Source organism: Loxodonta africana, chromosome 7 (assembly GCF_030014295.1).
Source record: "Loxodonta africana isolate mLoxAfr1 chromosome 7, mLoxAfr1.hap2, whole genome shotgun sequence".
NCBI classification, from domain to species: domain Eukaryota; kingdom Metazoa; phylum Chordata; class Mammalia; order Proboscidea; family Elephantidae; genus Loxodonta; species Loxodonta africana.
In genome coordinates, this window is record NC_087348.1 from 76,937,046 (window position 1) to 76,952,013 (window position 14,968).

Below are 14,968 nucleotides of genomic sequence, written 5' to 3' on the forward strand. Positions count from 1 at the left end.
AAAAGTGGGTGGCTTTATTATGAACAGACATTTATTTTCTCTCAGTTCAGGGGGCCAGAAGTCTGAATTCAGGGTTTGGCTCTACAGGGAGGCCTTCCCTTCTCAGTAGTCCCTTGCTATTCCTGGTGTCTGTCTTTCCCTAGTGTGTGTCTCTGTGTCTATTCTGTTTCTTTTGTAACTCAAAAGTGATTGGCTGTAGGAGCCACGCTATGGTTTAAATAAAGTGAAAATAGATGCTATTCTGAGACATTAACCCATTACCTTCAAGTCAATTGCAATCACAGCGACCCTATTCTGAGACACTACCATCTTTATTTCCAAAAGTTTCAACATCTGTTGATGAAGGTATAGCAAACATTATAAAGAAAGTAATCTGTAATGACTGACCTGTCAATATTACTATTATACCTCTAAAAAAAAAATGACCTCTACTGGGGACAAATTTCTTTCCCAAATGTTATTTTATAAGTTAGCATTCAAAGAAAAATGAATGTTGGTATAAATGTGTCTCTATAGTCGCAGACTCTGTAACGGGTGAGTGGAGGAGGTTTTAAGTAGAAATTATTTTCTGGAGGTATTCTTAACTTGAAAAACCTACACTTTAATTTGATTCCAGCAAATGTTCATGAAAATGACACACTTAACTTTATAAATGGAAATAAACATTGGCTTTTATATTTACAGGATATCTTCATCATTAAAGTGATAAATTTAATGAAAAAGATCTTTAAAATATCCAGCACATAGATTCTCCTAATCATTGTTTTTGTAATTTATGGATTTACCTCTTATTTATTCAGAAAAATGACTGTTTTCGAGTCACCAATTTTCTCATGGCCTCTTTCACTTCCTTGTTCCTCAGGCTGTAGATGAGAGGGTTCAACATGGGTATCACCACCGTGTAGATCACAGATGCCACTTTGACCTGATCAGCTGAATAGCTTGACTTGGGCATCACATAAACAAACATAACTGTCCCATAAAACAAAGTGACTGCAGTGAGGTGGGAAGTGCAGGTAGAGAAGGCTTTGTTCCTCCTCTCTGTAGAGCGCATCTTCAGGATCGAGTGGAGGATGTAGATGTAGGACACAATTATAGTAAACAGTGTGCTTACGAGAACCGACCCAGAAGAGATAGCAGGGGATATTTCAGCAATATAAACATGGCCACAAGAGAGCTTCAAAAGTGGGAAGAGGTCACAGAAAAAATGGTTGATCTCATTTGGTCCACAGAAGGACAAGTTCATCAAACAGCCAGTAAATGATGAAGCATTCATACACCCACCCAGGTAGGAAGCTCCCAATAATAAGAAGCAGACCATTGGGGACATTTGGGTGGAGTAGAGCAGAGGAGAACATATGGCCACATAGCGATCATAGGCCATAGCAGCCAACAGGAAGCACTCTGTAGTACCAAAAGTGACATCAGAGCCAAGCTGGGCTATACAGCCAGTGACAGGAATAGTAGTTCTCTCTCTTAAGAAACTCATGAGCATGATTGGTGTGACCGATGTGGAGTACCCAGTGTCCACAAATGCCAAATGGCTGAGAAAAAGGTACATTGGGGTGTGAAGCTGAGGGCTCCTTCGGATTAAGACGATTATGCTGATATTGCCCATTATGGTAACTATATAGACTGCTAAAAATACCACAAAGAAGATGGCACATAGTGTAGGATTATCTGTTAACCCCAAAATAATGAACTCTGCCACTGTTGTATGGTTTTCAGTCGCCATCTATCCATTTAATGGTGCCTATTGAAATCAGAACCAGAGGAGATTAAATTGGCTAAAATGACCCCACAATTAATATTTATACTTAAAAATAACCTTATCATCAAAATTTTATATGATAATTGTACCTCATTTATATGTGGGTTACTTTGTGCACACAAATTTTCTTTTCAAACTTAAAAACATTTTAAAATTGAACACTCAATTACCTAAGGTCTAGCTATTCCAGTCCTATCTGTACCCTAGAGAGTCTTCACCAGATGCACAAGAGATATATGGAAAAGGATGTTCACAGCAGCATTGATTGTAATAAAACTGTAAACAACCTAAATGCTTTCAGAAAGGCAAGGTCTTGATTTTCCACTCCCATTCCAATATGCCTCTTTCCCAGTGTTGTCTATCTTAGTAGATGTTATCTCCATTTATCCAGTTGATTGGGCCAACAAACATGGAATTAACTTTGACATTTTTCTTTCTTACTTGTTACTTTTCCTGGAATAAAAAAAAAAAAAATCCTTAGTTATAACCGTTGATGCCAAAGGTTAGAAGGTGTCTGCATTCAAACTGAAAAGCCCAAACAGAATTTTTACTATTGTCATCCTGGATATTTTGCAAAGTTCAACAAGACTTATCTCCTATACCATAACTTTTCAAATTTATGGGATTGTGTGAAATAATAAGAAAAGTCTAGGTATTTTTACGGACTAGGGTTAAATGGAAAGTGAATTAAAGTATTTGGGGATCTGCATTAGGTAAGTTTTAGTTTAACCATTTCTAATAAGCAACTGTAGGGATATAATAACTGAGGACACTTGAGGAGGCTTAGGGAGGTAGTGACGGAAGTAGCCACTCTAAGAAAGCTAGGTAATTAGATTGAAAGACAGATGAGCATCATAGAATTATTGTCCCTGTGTTCAAAATAGGACACACAACCAAAGATAGGAAAAATATAGATTAGTCATATTTATTCCCATGATTTCTTTAAGATCCAACCCATTCTTCAGAATAATTTACTTTTTCTTCAAAACCTTCTATCTGAAGAAGACTGAAGAAAACATGCATACATAACAATCAGCACTCATGCTCTTAGCCAAGCATGCTATCACATTTGACTCCTTAAAATTAGAAATCAGTCAATGTTACATGTGAATCATCACAATGATATACCATGTTATGAACAGTACTAGGATTATGAGTCTGAATTCTTAAGTTCTGCCTTTTTTTAATGAGGCAAAGGATAGTGTAGGAACTTTATCAAATAGGCACAGACTCAAAAGAGAAACAAATTATATTTTTAAATAAAATAGATGTATGAAGGATACAAATGAATTCAAAGTTGGATATGAGTGCCAGCATGGAAAGCACAGCTATGTGCACAAATACCCTGGGCTTTTCAGCCATGTAGAGCTGGGATCAGTTTCTATCTCTGCCCCTTGCTGTCTAAGGAATCTTAGACAAATAACAAAAGTCTTTTGATCTTCAATTTCCTTACCTAAAAAAAGGATAATACACACCTCATATGATTCTTGTGTTAAATGATATGATATAGGTAAAAATTATTATTAGTTTGCTTGGAATAATCAGCTTGTAAATTCTGGTACAAATAGAAGAATCAAATATTTCTGTGTCATTAATAAAGAGCAAGTGTGCCCTACTGATACATCCACTGCATCAGTGGGGATAGGCTCCAAGGAATTGTTACTGTACAGCAAAGCCATAGTTAAATAAGGTTTAAGTCATTTGGGACACAACCCCTTAATTATTTCACTTGTTTTAGAAAATTACATTGACAATCCACTGGGGCAGAGAAATTACCTGATTATGTAAAAAAAGGTGTATGAATAATAGATCCTCTAGGTTCCCAGGGGTTCTATTTATTTTTTAACTAAATAATTTCAAAAAAGAAATTACAACTTTTTGTATCATTGGAGTTGATTTTGAGAGCAACACAATTAATATGGCTACACCAATCCATAGCACTTCTGAAATATGACTATATTCATGTCACACATGTTTAGAGATAAGTTGGGCTTGCCAGTTCAATTTAGTTTTCAAACAAGCACACAGTAGAACTGCAGTATTATTTTCAGTGTGATAAGTGCCCTACTTTTTTTTTCTAAATCATAGGTATTTTCCACATATCTTACAGATTTGCCCTAGGACACAAGCGTTAGTGATAGGTATTTCTCTCATACACATCCCTTCCTATTGTTCACTTCGATCCATCAACATGTACACTTCCTAATAGAACAATGAAGCTCACACTAATGTTTTTGTTATGACCTTTCCATACAGCTGCCACATTGATTGACAGACGGTCAAAGATATCTATGATTGACTCTGACTGTTTTCTTGAACCAAGGCCACACAGCAGAACATTCTCTATGCTGAATATCAGATTTCTTTGGTCCTGAGACTGAAGAATCCCATAGGACAGCCCCCTTTAGAGCAAAAGTAAGCTTGATACTCCGTACTAGGAGGATCTAATAGCTCAGACTCACACAAATTAGGAAATGGACACACTCTGTGGCTCCATCTGTTCACAAAACACACAGAAATTAAAAGGATCATAACAGAATAAAATGAACAATTACACACCCAAAAATTAATCTAGACAAAATGGACACACTCCTAAAAACATCAAACTACCTAAGATTGACTCAGGAAGAAACAGAAAATCTCAACAGACTTTTTAACTAGTGAAGGGATTAAATCAGTAATCAAGAACCTCCCAACAAAGAAAAGCCTAGAATCAGACAGCTATGCTGGTGAAATCTATCACATATTTAACGAAGAATTAACACTAGTCCTTCTCAAACTCCTCTAAAACTAGAAGAGGATGGAACACTTTCTAACTCATTCTATAAGGCCAGCATTGCCCTGAGACCAAAGTTAGACAAAGACATAACAAGAAAATTACTGACCATTATCCTTATGTATATAGATACAAATATCCTCAACAAAACACTAGCAAACATAGCGCAGCACGTTAAAAAGATTTAACAAGTGGGATTTATCCCAGGAATACAAGGGTGGTTCAACATAAGGATCAATCAATGTAATACAGAACATTAATAGAATGAAGGAAGAAAAAAAAAATCATCTCAACTGATGCAGAAAGAGCATTTGAAAAAATCCAACACACTTTCATGATAAAAACACTCAACAAACTAGGAATAGAAGGGAAATTCATCAACATGATGAACGGCATTTATAAAAACACCCATAGATAACATCATATTAAGTGGTGAAAGACTGAAAGTTTTCCCCATAAGGTCAGGAACAAGACAAAGATGCCTACTTCCATCATTGCTATTCAACATTGCACTGGAAGATCTATCCAGAGCAATTATGCAAGGAAAAAAAAAATCCAATTCAGAAAAAATTATCTTTATTCACAGATGACATGATACCATATATTAAAATTTCTCAAGAGTTCATAAGAAGGCTGAGTTAATAAATCAATTCAGCAAAGTTGAAGGATACAAGTTTGACAGACAAAAATCAGCTGGGTTTATATACAACAGTAATGAACCACCTGAAAAGGAAATGAAGCCAACAATATCATCTACAATTACATCTGAAAGAATAAAGTACCTAGGAATATGTTTAACCAGGGAGGTGAAACATTTGTACAGTGGAAACTATATAACTTTGCTAAAAGAAATTAAAGGAGATCTAAATAAATGAAAAAAACATTCATTTTCATTGACTGAAAGACTTAATATGTCAAGATGTCAATACTACTCACAGTGAACTACAGATATAATGTAATACATATCAAAATTCCAATGGCCTTTTTTGCAGAAATGGGAAAGCCTATCCTCAAGTTCATAAAAATTGCAGGGGGCCCAAGTAACAAAAACAATCTTGAAAAAGAACAAACTTGGAGGACACACACACCATATATGAAAATTAAGTCAGAAGGATCAATGACCTAAATGTAAGAGCTAAAACCTCAAAACTCTTAGAAGAAAACATAGGGGTAAATCTTCAGGATCTTGTATGTGACAATGGATTTTTAGATATGATGCCAAAAGCACAAGCAACTAAAGAAAAAACAGACACTGGACTTCCTCAAAATCAAAAACTTCTGTGCATCAAAGGACTTTATCAGGAAAGTGAAAAGGCAACTTAGAGACAGGGACAAAATATTTAGAAATTACACATCTGATAAGGGTTTAATATCAAGAATACATAAAGACTTCCATAATTCAACAACAAAAAGACCAATAACCCAATGAAAAAATGGGTAAAGGACTTGAAAAGACATTTCTCAAAAGAAGATATACAAATAACCAATTGTTGTTGTTAGGTGCCCTTGAGTTTGTTTTGACTCAGACCTATCCTATGTACAAAAGAACGAAACATTGCTCCATCCTACACTATCCTCATGATCATTGCTATGTCTGAGCAACAATTGTTGCTGTCACTGTGTCAATCCATCTCGTTGAGGGTCTTCTTTTTTGCCGACAGTCAAATTCACCAGCTGCTCCTTGGAAACCCTAATGAGGCAGTTCTACTCTGTCCTCTAGGGTCGATATGGGTCAGAATCAACTCAATGGCAATAGGCTTTGGTGGGTTTTTGATTTACCAAGCATGATGTTCTTCTCCAGGGACTGGACCCTCCTGGTAACATGTCCAAAGTATATGAGAGAACTCTCACCATCCTCGCTTCTAAGGAGCATTCTGGCTGTACTTCTTCCAAGACAGATTTGTCCATTCTTCTGGCAGTCCATGATGTATATTCAGTACTTTTCACCAACACCACAATTCAAAGGCATCATTTCTCCTCTGGTATTCCTTATTAATTGTCCAGCTTCTATATGCATATGAGGCAACTGAAAATATGGCTTGGGTCAGGCACACCTTAGTCCTCAAAATGATATTTTTGCTTTTTAACATTTTGAAGAGGTCTTTTGCAGCAGATGTACCCAGTGCAATGCCTTGTTTGATTTCCTGACTGCTGCTTCCATGGGTGTTGATTGTGGATCCAAATAAAAGGAAATCCTTGAAAGCTTCTAACTTTTCTCTGTTTATCATGATGTTGTTTATTGGTCCAGTTGTGAGGATTTTTGTTTTAAATTAAGGTGTAATCCATACTGAAGGCTGTATCTTTGATCTACATCAGTAAACACTTCAAGTCCTCTTCCCTTTCAGCAAGCAATGTTGTCTCATCTGCGTATCACAGGTTGTTAATGAGTCTTCCTCCAATCCTGATGCTGCATTCTTCTTCTTACAGTCCAGATTCTTGGATTACTTACTCGGGATACAAACTGAATAAATATAGTGAAAGGATACAACCCTGACATACACCTTTCCTGATTTTAAACCACACAGTATCCCCCTGTTCTGTTTGAACGACTGCCTCTTGTTCTATGTACAGGTTTTGCACAGGCATGATTAAGTGTTCTGGAATTTCCATTCTTCCTAAAGCTATCCATAATTTGTTATGATCCACATAGTCAAATGCCTTTGCATAGTCAATAAAACACAGGTAAACATCTTTCTGGTATTCTCTGCTATTAGACAAGACTCATGTGACACCAGCAATGATATCTCTCATTCCATGTCCTCTTCTAAATCTGGCTTGAATTTCTGTTATTTCCCTGTCGATGTACTGCTGCAATTGTTTTTCAATTACCTTCAGAAAATTTCAATTGTGTATGATATTGTTTGATAATTTCCACATTCTGTTGGATCACCTTTCTTTGGAACAGGTACAAATATGGATCTCTTCTAGTCAGTTGGCCAGGTAGCTGTTTTCCAAATTTCTTGGCATAGACGAGTAAGCACCTAGAATGCTGCATCCATTTGTTAAGACATCTCAATCAGTATTCCATCAATTCCTGCAGCCTTGTTTTTCGCCAATGCCTTCAGTGCAGCTTAGACTTCTTGATAATATGTTACCTCCTAAGGTGGTTGAATGTTGACCAATTCTTGTTGGTACAATGACTCTGTATTCCTTCCAACTTCTTTTGATGCTTCCTGCATTGTTCAATATTTTGCCCATAAATCCCATTGCCATCAAGTTGATTCTGACTCATAGCAACCCTATAGAACAGAGTAGAACTGCCCCATAGAGTCTTCAAGGAACAGCTGGTGGATTCAAACTGCTGACCTTTGGGTTAGCAGCTGAACCCTTAATCACTGTACCACCAGGGCTCCAAAGGAAGGGTTGTAACTGTTTACAGAGGCAGACCACCGTATCTTTTCCCCTGGGGAGCTGCTTGTAGATTTGAACTGCTGACCTTTGGGTTAGCAGCTGAGTGCTTAGTCACTGCATCCCCAGAGCTCCAATAAAATCCTTCAATATTGCAACTTGAGGCTGAATTTCTTCTTCATTTATTTCAGCTTCAGAAAAGACAAGCGTGTTCTTCCCTTTTGGTTTTCTAACTCCAGGTCTTTGCACATGTCATCATAATACTTTGTCTTCTGCAGCTGCCCTTTGAAATCTACTCTTTGGCTCTTCTACTTCACCATTTCTTCCATTCACTTGATCCGCTCTTCATTCAAGAGCAAGTTTCAGAGTCTCTTCTAACATCCATTTTGGTCTTTTCTTTCTTCCCTGTTTTTTAAATGACTTTTTGCTTTCTTCATGTATGATGTCCTTGATGTCATCCCACAACTCGTCTGGTCTTTGGTCATTAGTGTTCAGTGCATCAAATCTATTCTTGAGATAGTCTCTAAATTCAGGTGGGATACATTCAAGTTTGTGCTTTGGCTGTCAAGGACTTGTTTTAATTTTTGTCAGCTTCAACTTGAACTTGCATATGAGCAATTGGTGATCTGATCTGCAGTTGGCCCTGGCCTTGTTCTGACTGCTGATATTGTGCTTCTCCAATGCCCATTTCCACAGATGTAGTCAATGTGATTCCTCTGTATTCCATCTACAAGGTCCACATGTATAAAAAAAAAAAATGTATAGGCACCATTAATGTTGTTGAAAAAAGGTATTTGCAATGAATAAGTCATCGGTTTTGCAAAATTCTATCATTCAATCTCTGGCATCATTTCTACCACCAATGCCATACTTTGCAAATATCGATCCTTCTTCTTTGCTTCCAACTTCTGCATTTCAATCATCAGTAACTATCAATGAATTTTGATTGCATGCTCAATCAATTTCAGACTAAAGAAGTTGGTAAAATTCTTCAATTTCTTCATCTTTGACCTTAGTGGTCGGTGTGCAAATATGAATAATATTTGTATGAACCGGTCTTCCTTGTAGGAGTTTGGATATTATCCTATCACTGACAGCATTGTATTTCAGAATAGATCTTGAAATGCTCTTTCTGACAATAAATGTGATGCCATTTCTCTTTAATTTGTCATTCCTGGCATAGTAGACCATATGATTTTCTGATTCAAAATGGCAAATACCAGTCCATTTCAGCTCACTTATGCCTAGGATATTGATCTTTATGTGTTCCATTTCATTTCTGATGCCTTTCAGTTTTCCTAGATTCATACTTCATACAGTCCATGTTCCAATTATTAACAAAGGTTTGTAGCTGTTCCTTCTCATTTCATCACCAACAAGCACATAAAAATATGTTGAAAGTTATTAGCCATTGAGGGATGCAAGTCAAAACCACAAGGAGATACCACTTCATATGGCTATAATAAAATATAATAATATTTTAAAATGTAATAAAAAAGACAGATAATAACAAGTGCTGACAAGGATGTGGAGAAATGGAATCCCTCATTCATTGCTGCTGGGAATGTAAAATGGTGCACCCACTGTGGAAAACAGTTGACAGTTACTAAAAAAGTTAAACATGTGAATTACCATAAGGCCCAGGAATTCCACTCCTAGATAAATGCCCAAAAGACTTGAAAGCAGGGACTCACACAGACACTGGTAATCAATGTTCACTGCAGCATAATTCATAATAGGTAAAAGCTGGAAACAACCCAAGTGTCAATCAACAGATGAATGGACTAACAAAATGTGGTATATACCTACAATGAAATATTATTCAGCCACTAACAGAAATGAGGTTTTGATAGATGCTATGGCATAACGCTATGAGTCAGAATCAGCTCAACAGCACTGGGTTTGGTTTGTTTGGTTTATGACATAAATTAACCTTGGAAACATCAAGCTGAATGAAAGAAGCTAGACTAAAAAGTACAAATACTTTATGATCCCGCTTATATGAAATATCTAGGATAGCCAATGCATAGAGACAAAGGTTTATTACTAATTATCAGGGACTCATGGGATGGGTAAGTGGAGAGTTATTACTTAAGGAGTACTAAATTTCTCTTTGGGGTGATGATACAATTTTGGAAATAGTTGTGGCTGTTGTAAAACTTTGTGAATAAAATGTCACTGATTTGTACACTTAAAAATGGTTAAAATTTTATGTTACATATATTTTACCACAATTAAAAAAAGAATGAAAAGGGTAGAATTACAGATCCTACAGAAAATATAAAATAATAAGCTATATTGATATATAAATGAGCTGGAAAACTACTTTGAATACACCTTAGAAAAAAGACATAGAAAAAAAATGAAAAACTGAATATTTCTTTTCCTACTTTCTACAAAAAGTAGAAGACCCAGGTAGCTTCATAGTTGAATACCTATAAATATACAGAAAATAAATATCAATCCTATAAAAAGTTCTTCAGAGAAAAATAATCAAAGAAATACCTCACAAATCATTTTTGTATTTTGATGTCCCAATCTGAAAGGTTCAGCTCAAGAATGGAAAAAAATAGGCCTAATTATCTCATGAACATGGAAGTAAACATCCTAAACAAAATTTTAGCAAATAAAATCCAGTGATAATAAAATGGATAATAATACAATCCAAGCTGGGCGTATTACAAGGCTTCTATATTGACGTAATAGTCATAAATTAATCGAAGTGGGACTTACACCTTTGAATTATGATGTAGAAGGATGTGAAAGACCTTTGACCACATGCCAAAATAAAAACCTGGATAAATGAAAATCACAGTTACATATACAATGAATCAAGAGCAGAGGATTCAAGAAAGCCTTGATGAATGATATCCAGAGATAGGAGATTATATGCCTAAGGGTAGAGTGCATAGTCTGACCTGCCACAGACTGAGAGAATTTCAAAAGATGAGGAGGAATCAGCCAAACCTTGGATGGCAGTGTAAACTGCCAAAGCAGAAAGAAACACACAAGAGATGAAATGCACAAACACATCATTTTCCCCAACAATCTCCTTCACAAAAATTTTACCTAGAAAGCAACAGTGGAGGAAACCAAACTAATTCATAGCAACCCTACAGAACAGAGTAGAACTGCCACGTACAGTTTCCAAGGAGCAGCTGGTGGATTTGAACTGCCAACCATTTGGTTAGCAGCTGAGTTCTTAACCACTGCACCACCAGGGCTCCAACAGTTGAGAAGGGACTGGTAAAAAGGGAGAAATCATATAATTCCACACATTCTCACAGCAAATTGATTCCTGGGCCATGCCTGTATCAAATTCACAAGTGAAACAGAAATACCTAGAATTGCAGCCTTCAAAATTATAAAGCCTCTGGAAGATAACATATTAGGAACCTTGGGTTAGGCAAAGATTTCCTCAATCTGTCACTAAAAAATTAAACAGTAAAGGAATGATCTATAAATAGGACTTCATTATAATTAAGAATTTCTGTTCATAAAAAGACACAGATAAAAAAAGTAATAAGGTGAGCCTCAGGATAGGAGTATACCTTTCAAATGCATCAATCTGACAAAGGATTGGTGGACAGATTACAATAAGAACAAGTCAATAAGAAAAGTACAATCTGAAAATAAAATCAGCAAAATATCTGAAAATGCATTACACAAAAGAGGATATACACATAACCAATAAACAGATACACATACACACACACACACACAAATGCTCGACATAAAAGGCACAGAGGGATGAGAGTAAAGTCTGCGGGATAATGCCATTGTATAACTGGTGTTCGTTTCCTGGATTCTGTGGTATTATCCTTTACAAAATCAGTGTATTAATTATTTATCCACCAGAGTTTCCTACTTCCAAGATTGTTCTAAGCTACCTCCTTCCATAGGCTGTCTTCATATGACACAGCACCACCACCTCCTAGTAGTTTTTCCTATTCTTCAAAGGTTTGTCTGGCAAGGCTTCAGAGTTCATTCTGGATTGAGTCTCCTGGTGGCAAAACTGTACAATAAATGCTTTTGGTCTGGTTTAGGTAAGGTGGGAATAAATTTTTTCCAAGGCCCTAACATTACTATTTTCAAAGATTATGATAACCCCTATATGAGGGAACTCAAGCCCTCCAGAGAAAGGGACCTGGGCTGTCAACTGTATTTTTATTGAGTATATGATGCTTTCCAAGATGTTAATTTACACGATGGTATTTTTTAAAAAAGAAAGAACTCTCTAATCACAGTTCCCTAAAATAAAGGCAGAGGATAAAAAAAGTGACACTACACTCTTCCTAACTCTGAAATATATGTATCTACTTTGAACCTACAAATTTTCATGAAAATGCTGTATTTTATTTTGTGACTCTAGAAAATTAGAAACTAAAGTTGGCATTCATCAACACACTGGCATTCTATATTTAGGAGAGTTCTCCACATAAAACAATAAGACTCATGAAAAACATAAACATCCATCACACATATTCCACAAAATATATTTTTGCAATTTCTAGATTTATATTTAATCACTTTCAAAAAGACCAACGTGTCCTAGCCATCAATTTTCTCATGGCCTCTTTGACCTCCTTGTTTCTCAGACTGTAAATAAGGGGGTTCAACATGGGGATCACCACCGTGTAAAACACAGACACCACTTTAACATAGTCAGATGAGTGGCTTGACTTTGGTATGACATAAACAAATGTAACTGGCCCATAAAACAAAGTGACTACAGTGAGGTGGGAAGTGCAGGTAGAGAAGGCTTTGTGCCGTCCCTCTGTAGAGCGCATCTTCAGGATGGCGTGGAGGATGTAGACATATGAAACAACTATGATAAACAGCGTGATTACAATGATAGACCCAGCTGAGATGGCAGGGGATATTTCAGCCATATAAATACGGGTACAAGAAAGCTTCACTAGTAGTGGAAGGTCACAGAAGAAGTGGTTGATTTTATTTGATCCACAGAAATCCAGGCTCATTAAACAGGCAGTAAATGATGAAGCATTCACACATCCGCCCAGATAGGAAGCAACCAGTAAGATGATGCAGACTCCAGGAGACATGTGTGTGGAGTAGAGAAGTGGGGAGGAGATGGCCACATAGCGATCGTAGGCCATGGCAGCCAGCAGGAAGCACTCAGCTGTCCCAAAGATAACATCAAAGCCAAGCTGGACTATACAGCCAGCAACAGGGATGGCAGTTCTTTCTCTTAAGAAACTCACAATCATGAGAGGTGTGGCTGATGTGGAATACCCGATGTCCACAAAAGCCAAATGGCAGAGGAAAAGGTACATTGGAGTATGAAGCTGAGGGCTGCTTCAGATTAAGATGATTGTGCTGAAATTGCCCCATATGGTAACAACATAGACTCCTAGAAAAATCACAAAGAAGATGGAACAAAGCGTAGAATCTTTTGTTAACCCTAAAATAATGAACTCTGTCATGGTTGTGCGGTTTCCCGTCTCCATCTTATTTGGAATGCTGCCTACTGAAATAAATAAAAAAAAGTTGTTGATATGCAGTAAAATAACATAGAACTACATGCATACATTGTACCAAAGTCAGTTTCCTGGTTTTGATATTGTACTCTAATTATGTAAGATGTAACTATTAGGGGAAACTGGGTGAATGATACACATGACCTCTTTATGCTATTTTTGCAATGCTGTGAATCTGTAATTATTTTATACAAAAAGAATTTTAAAAATAAATAAATTGCATGTCAATACATCAGCTACAAAGAATGAGAAAATGCAATGTTAAACGATTCCATCTGTGCTTAGGGGGCAGTGAGTTTATGTTAACGGTGGAAGAATAATTTGGAAAAGGACAGCAAAAATAGGTACATAATATGAAGACTGTAACTGATGTCCCTCAATTGTACATGCAGAAATTGATGAAGTGGTGTATGTTTTGCTGTGTATATTTTCAACAACAAAAAAGTATTAATAAATTATTTTCTAAAAGATACCACTTGTAACAGTAACCAAAAAAATCTATAAATATATATGCATGATATTTCTGTATAAAATCATAAACTGTATTGAACAGAACATAAATACATGGAGAAAAAAGATCATTACTGTAAAGATATCTTTTCTCCCCAAATTAATCTATAGATTATATAAAATTTCAATAAATCCCCAGGAAGTTTGCATGGAACTAAATACAGTTGATTCAAAATTTTAATTGGGAGAACAAATGCTCTATAATAGTTCTCATAATTTTGAAGAAAAACAAAAAGGATGGCTTAGGCCTTGCATGGTAAAGAATTTTTTAAAGTTAAATAATAAAGATATGATGTTTTATAGAAATAAAAAAAATAGAATAATAGAAGAGAATGCACACAAGCAGGTCTAAAACACAGGGCAACTTGATAAAGGACATATATGGCACTGCAGATAAGTAGGAAATGGTAAGATATCCAATAAATGATTTCTGATTATCCATGGGAAAATAATAAAATTGGATTTTTCCCACACTGTTGGGAAAAAAAAATCTACTATACTGTGGTCTACTCCTCTCCCAGTAACTAGGGAATACTCCCAGGGAAAGGAAGAAGGCTGTCATCAGTCCAGTATAATCTTCTTATAAAACTGTTGAAAAGTGAAACTTCTAGTAAACAGACTAAAGATATTCTTCAGTAGGAGACTACTTGTCCATGGAATGCACTTAGATGACTGTCACTGGCTTAAGTTTGCTTATGATAAACAAGCCCAGACAAGTAAACCCCAGGAGATCCACTGAAGAAGTAAGTACCAAATAATAAAGATCAACAGATACTATCAATCAAAATGAGGATCAAATATCAAATAGTACATCCAAAGTACTATCAACTAGAAGCCTGCTACTTGAAGGAGAAGGAAAGTCATTGTTATTGAGGGGAACAGTGTGGACCATATATAAACTCCACAAAGGTTGAGTGGATTATTTTTGAAGGATCTCAATCAGAAACTTTTTTTTTTTCCAACAAAAAACATACAGGTGTATAACTATTCTTTGCCAACTTTAGTATGTTGAACACATACCCTGTCCAGTGATAATTAAATTGGTGTGATTTAATAATTTTT

The 14,968-nt window shown here is 36.1% G+C and overlaps 1 protein-coding gene and 1 pseudogene across 1 annotated transcript; both read right to left on the reverse strand.

Annotated features, from left to right (window-relative positions):
• Nucleotides 1–540: 540 nt before the first annotated feature.
• Nucleotides 541–1,949, reverse strand: LOC100654225 (olfactory receptor 5P4). Its single transcript, XM_003412193.3, has one exon. The coding sequence runs from the start codon at nt 1,733–1,735 to the stop codon at nt 797–799; it is 939 nt and encodes a 312-aa protein (XP_003412241.1). The 5' UTR covers nt 1,736–1,949; the 3' UTR covers nt 541–796.
• Nucleotides 1,950–11,797: 9,848 nt separating this feature from the next.
• LOC100654512 (olfactory receptor 5P4-like) lies at nt 11,798–13,410 on the reverse strand (annotated as a pseudogene).
• Nucleotides 13,411–14,968: the final 1,558 nt, after the last annotated feature.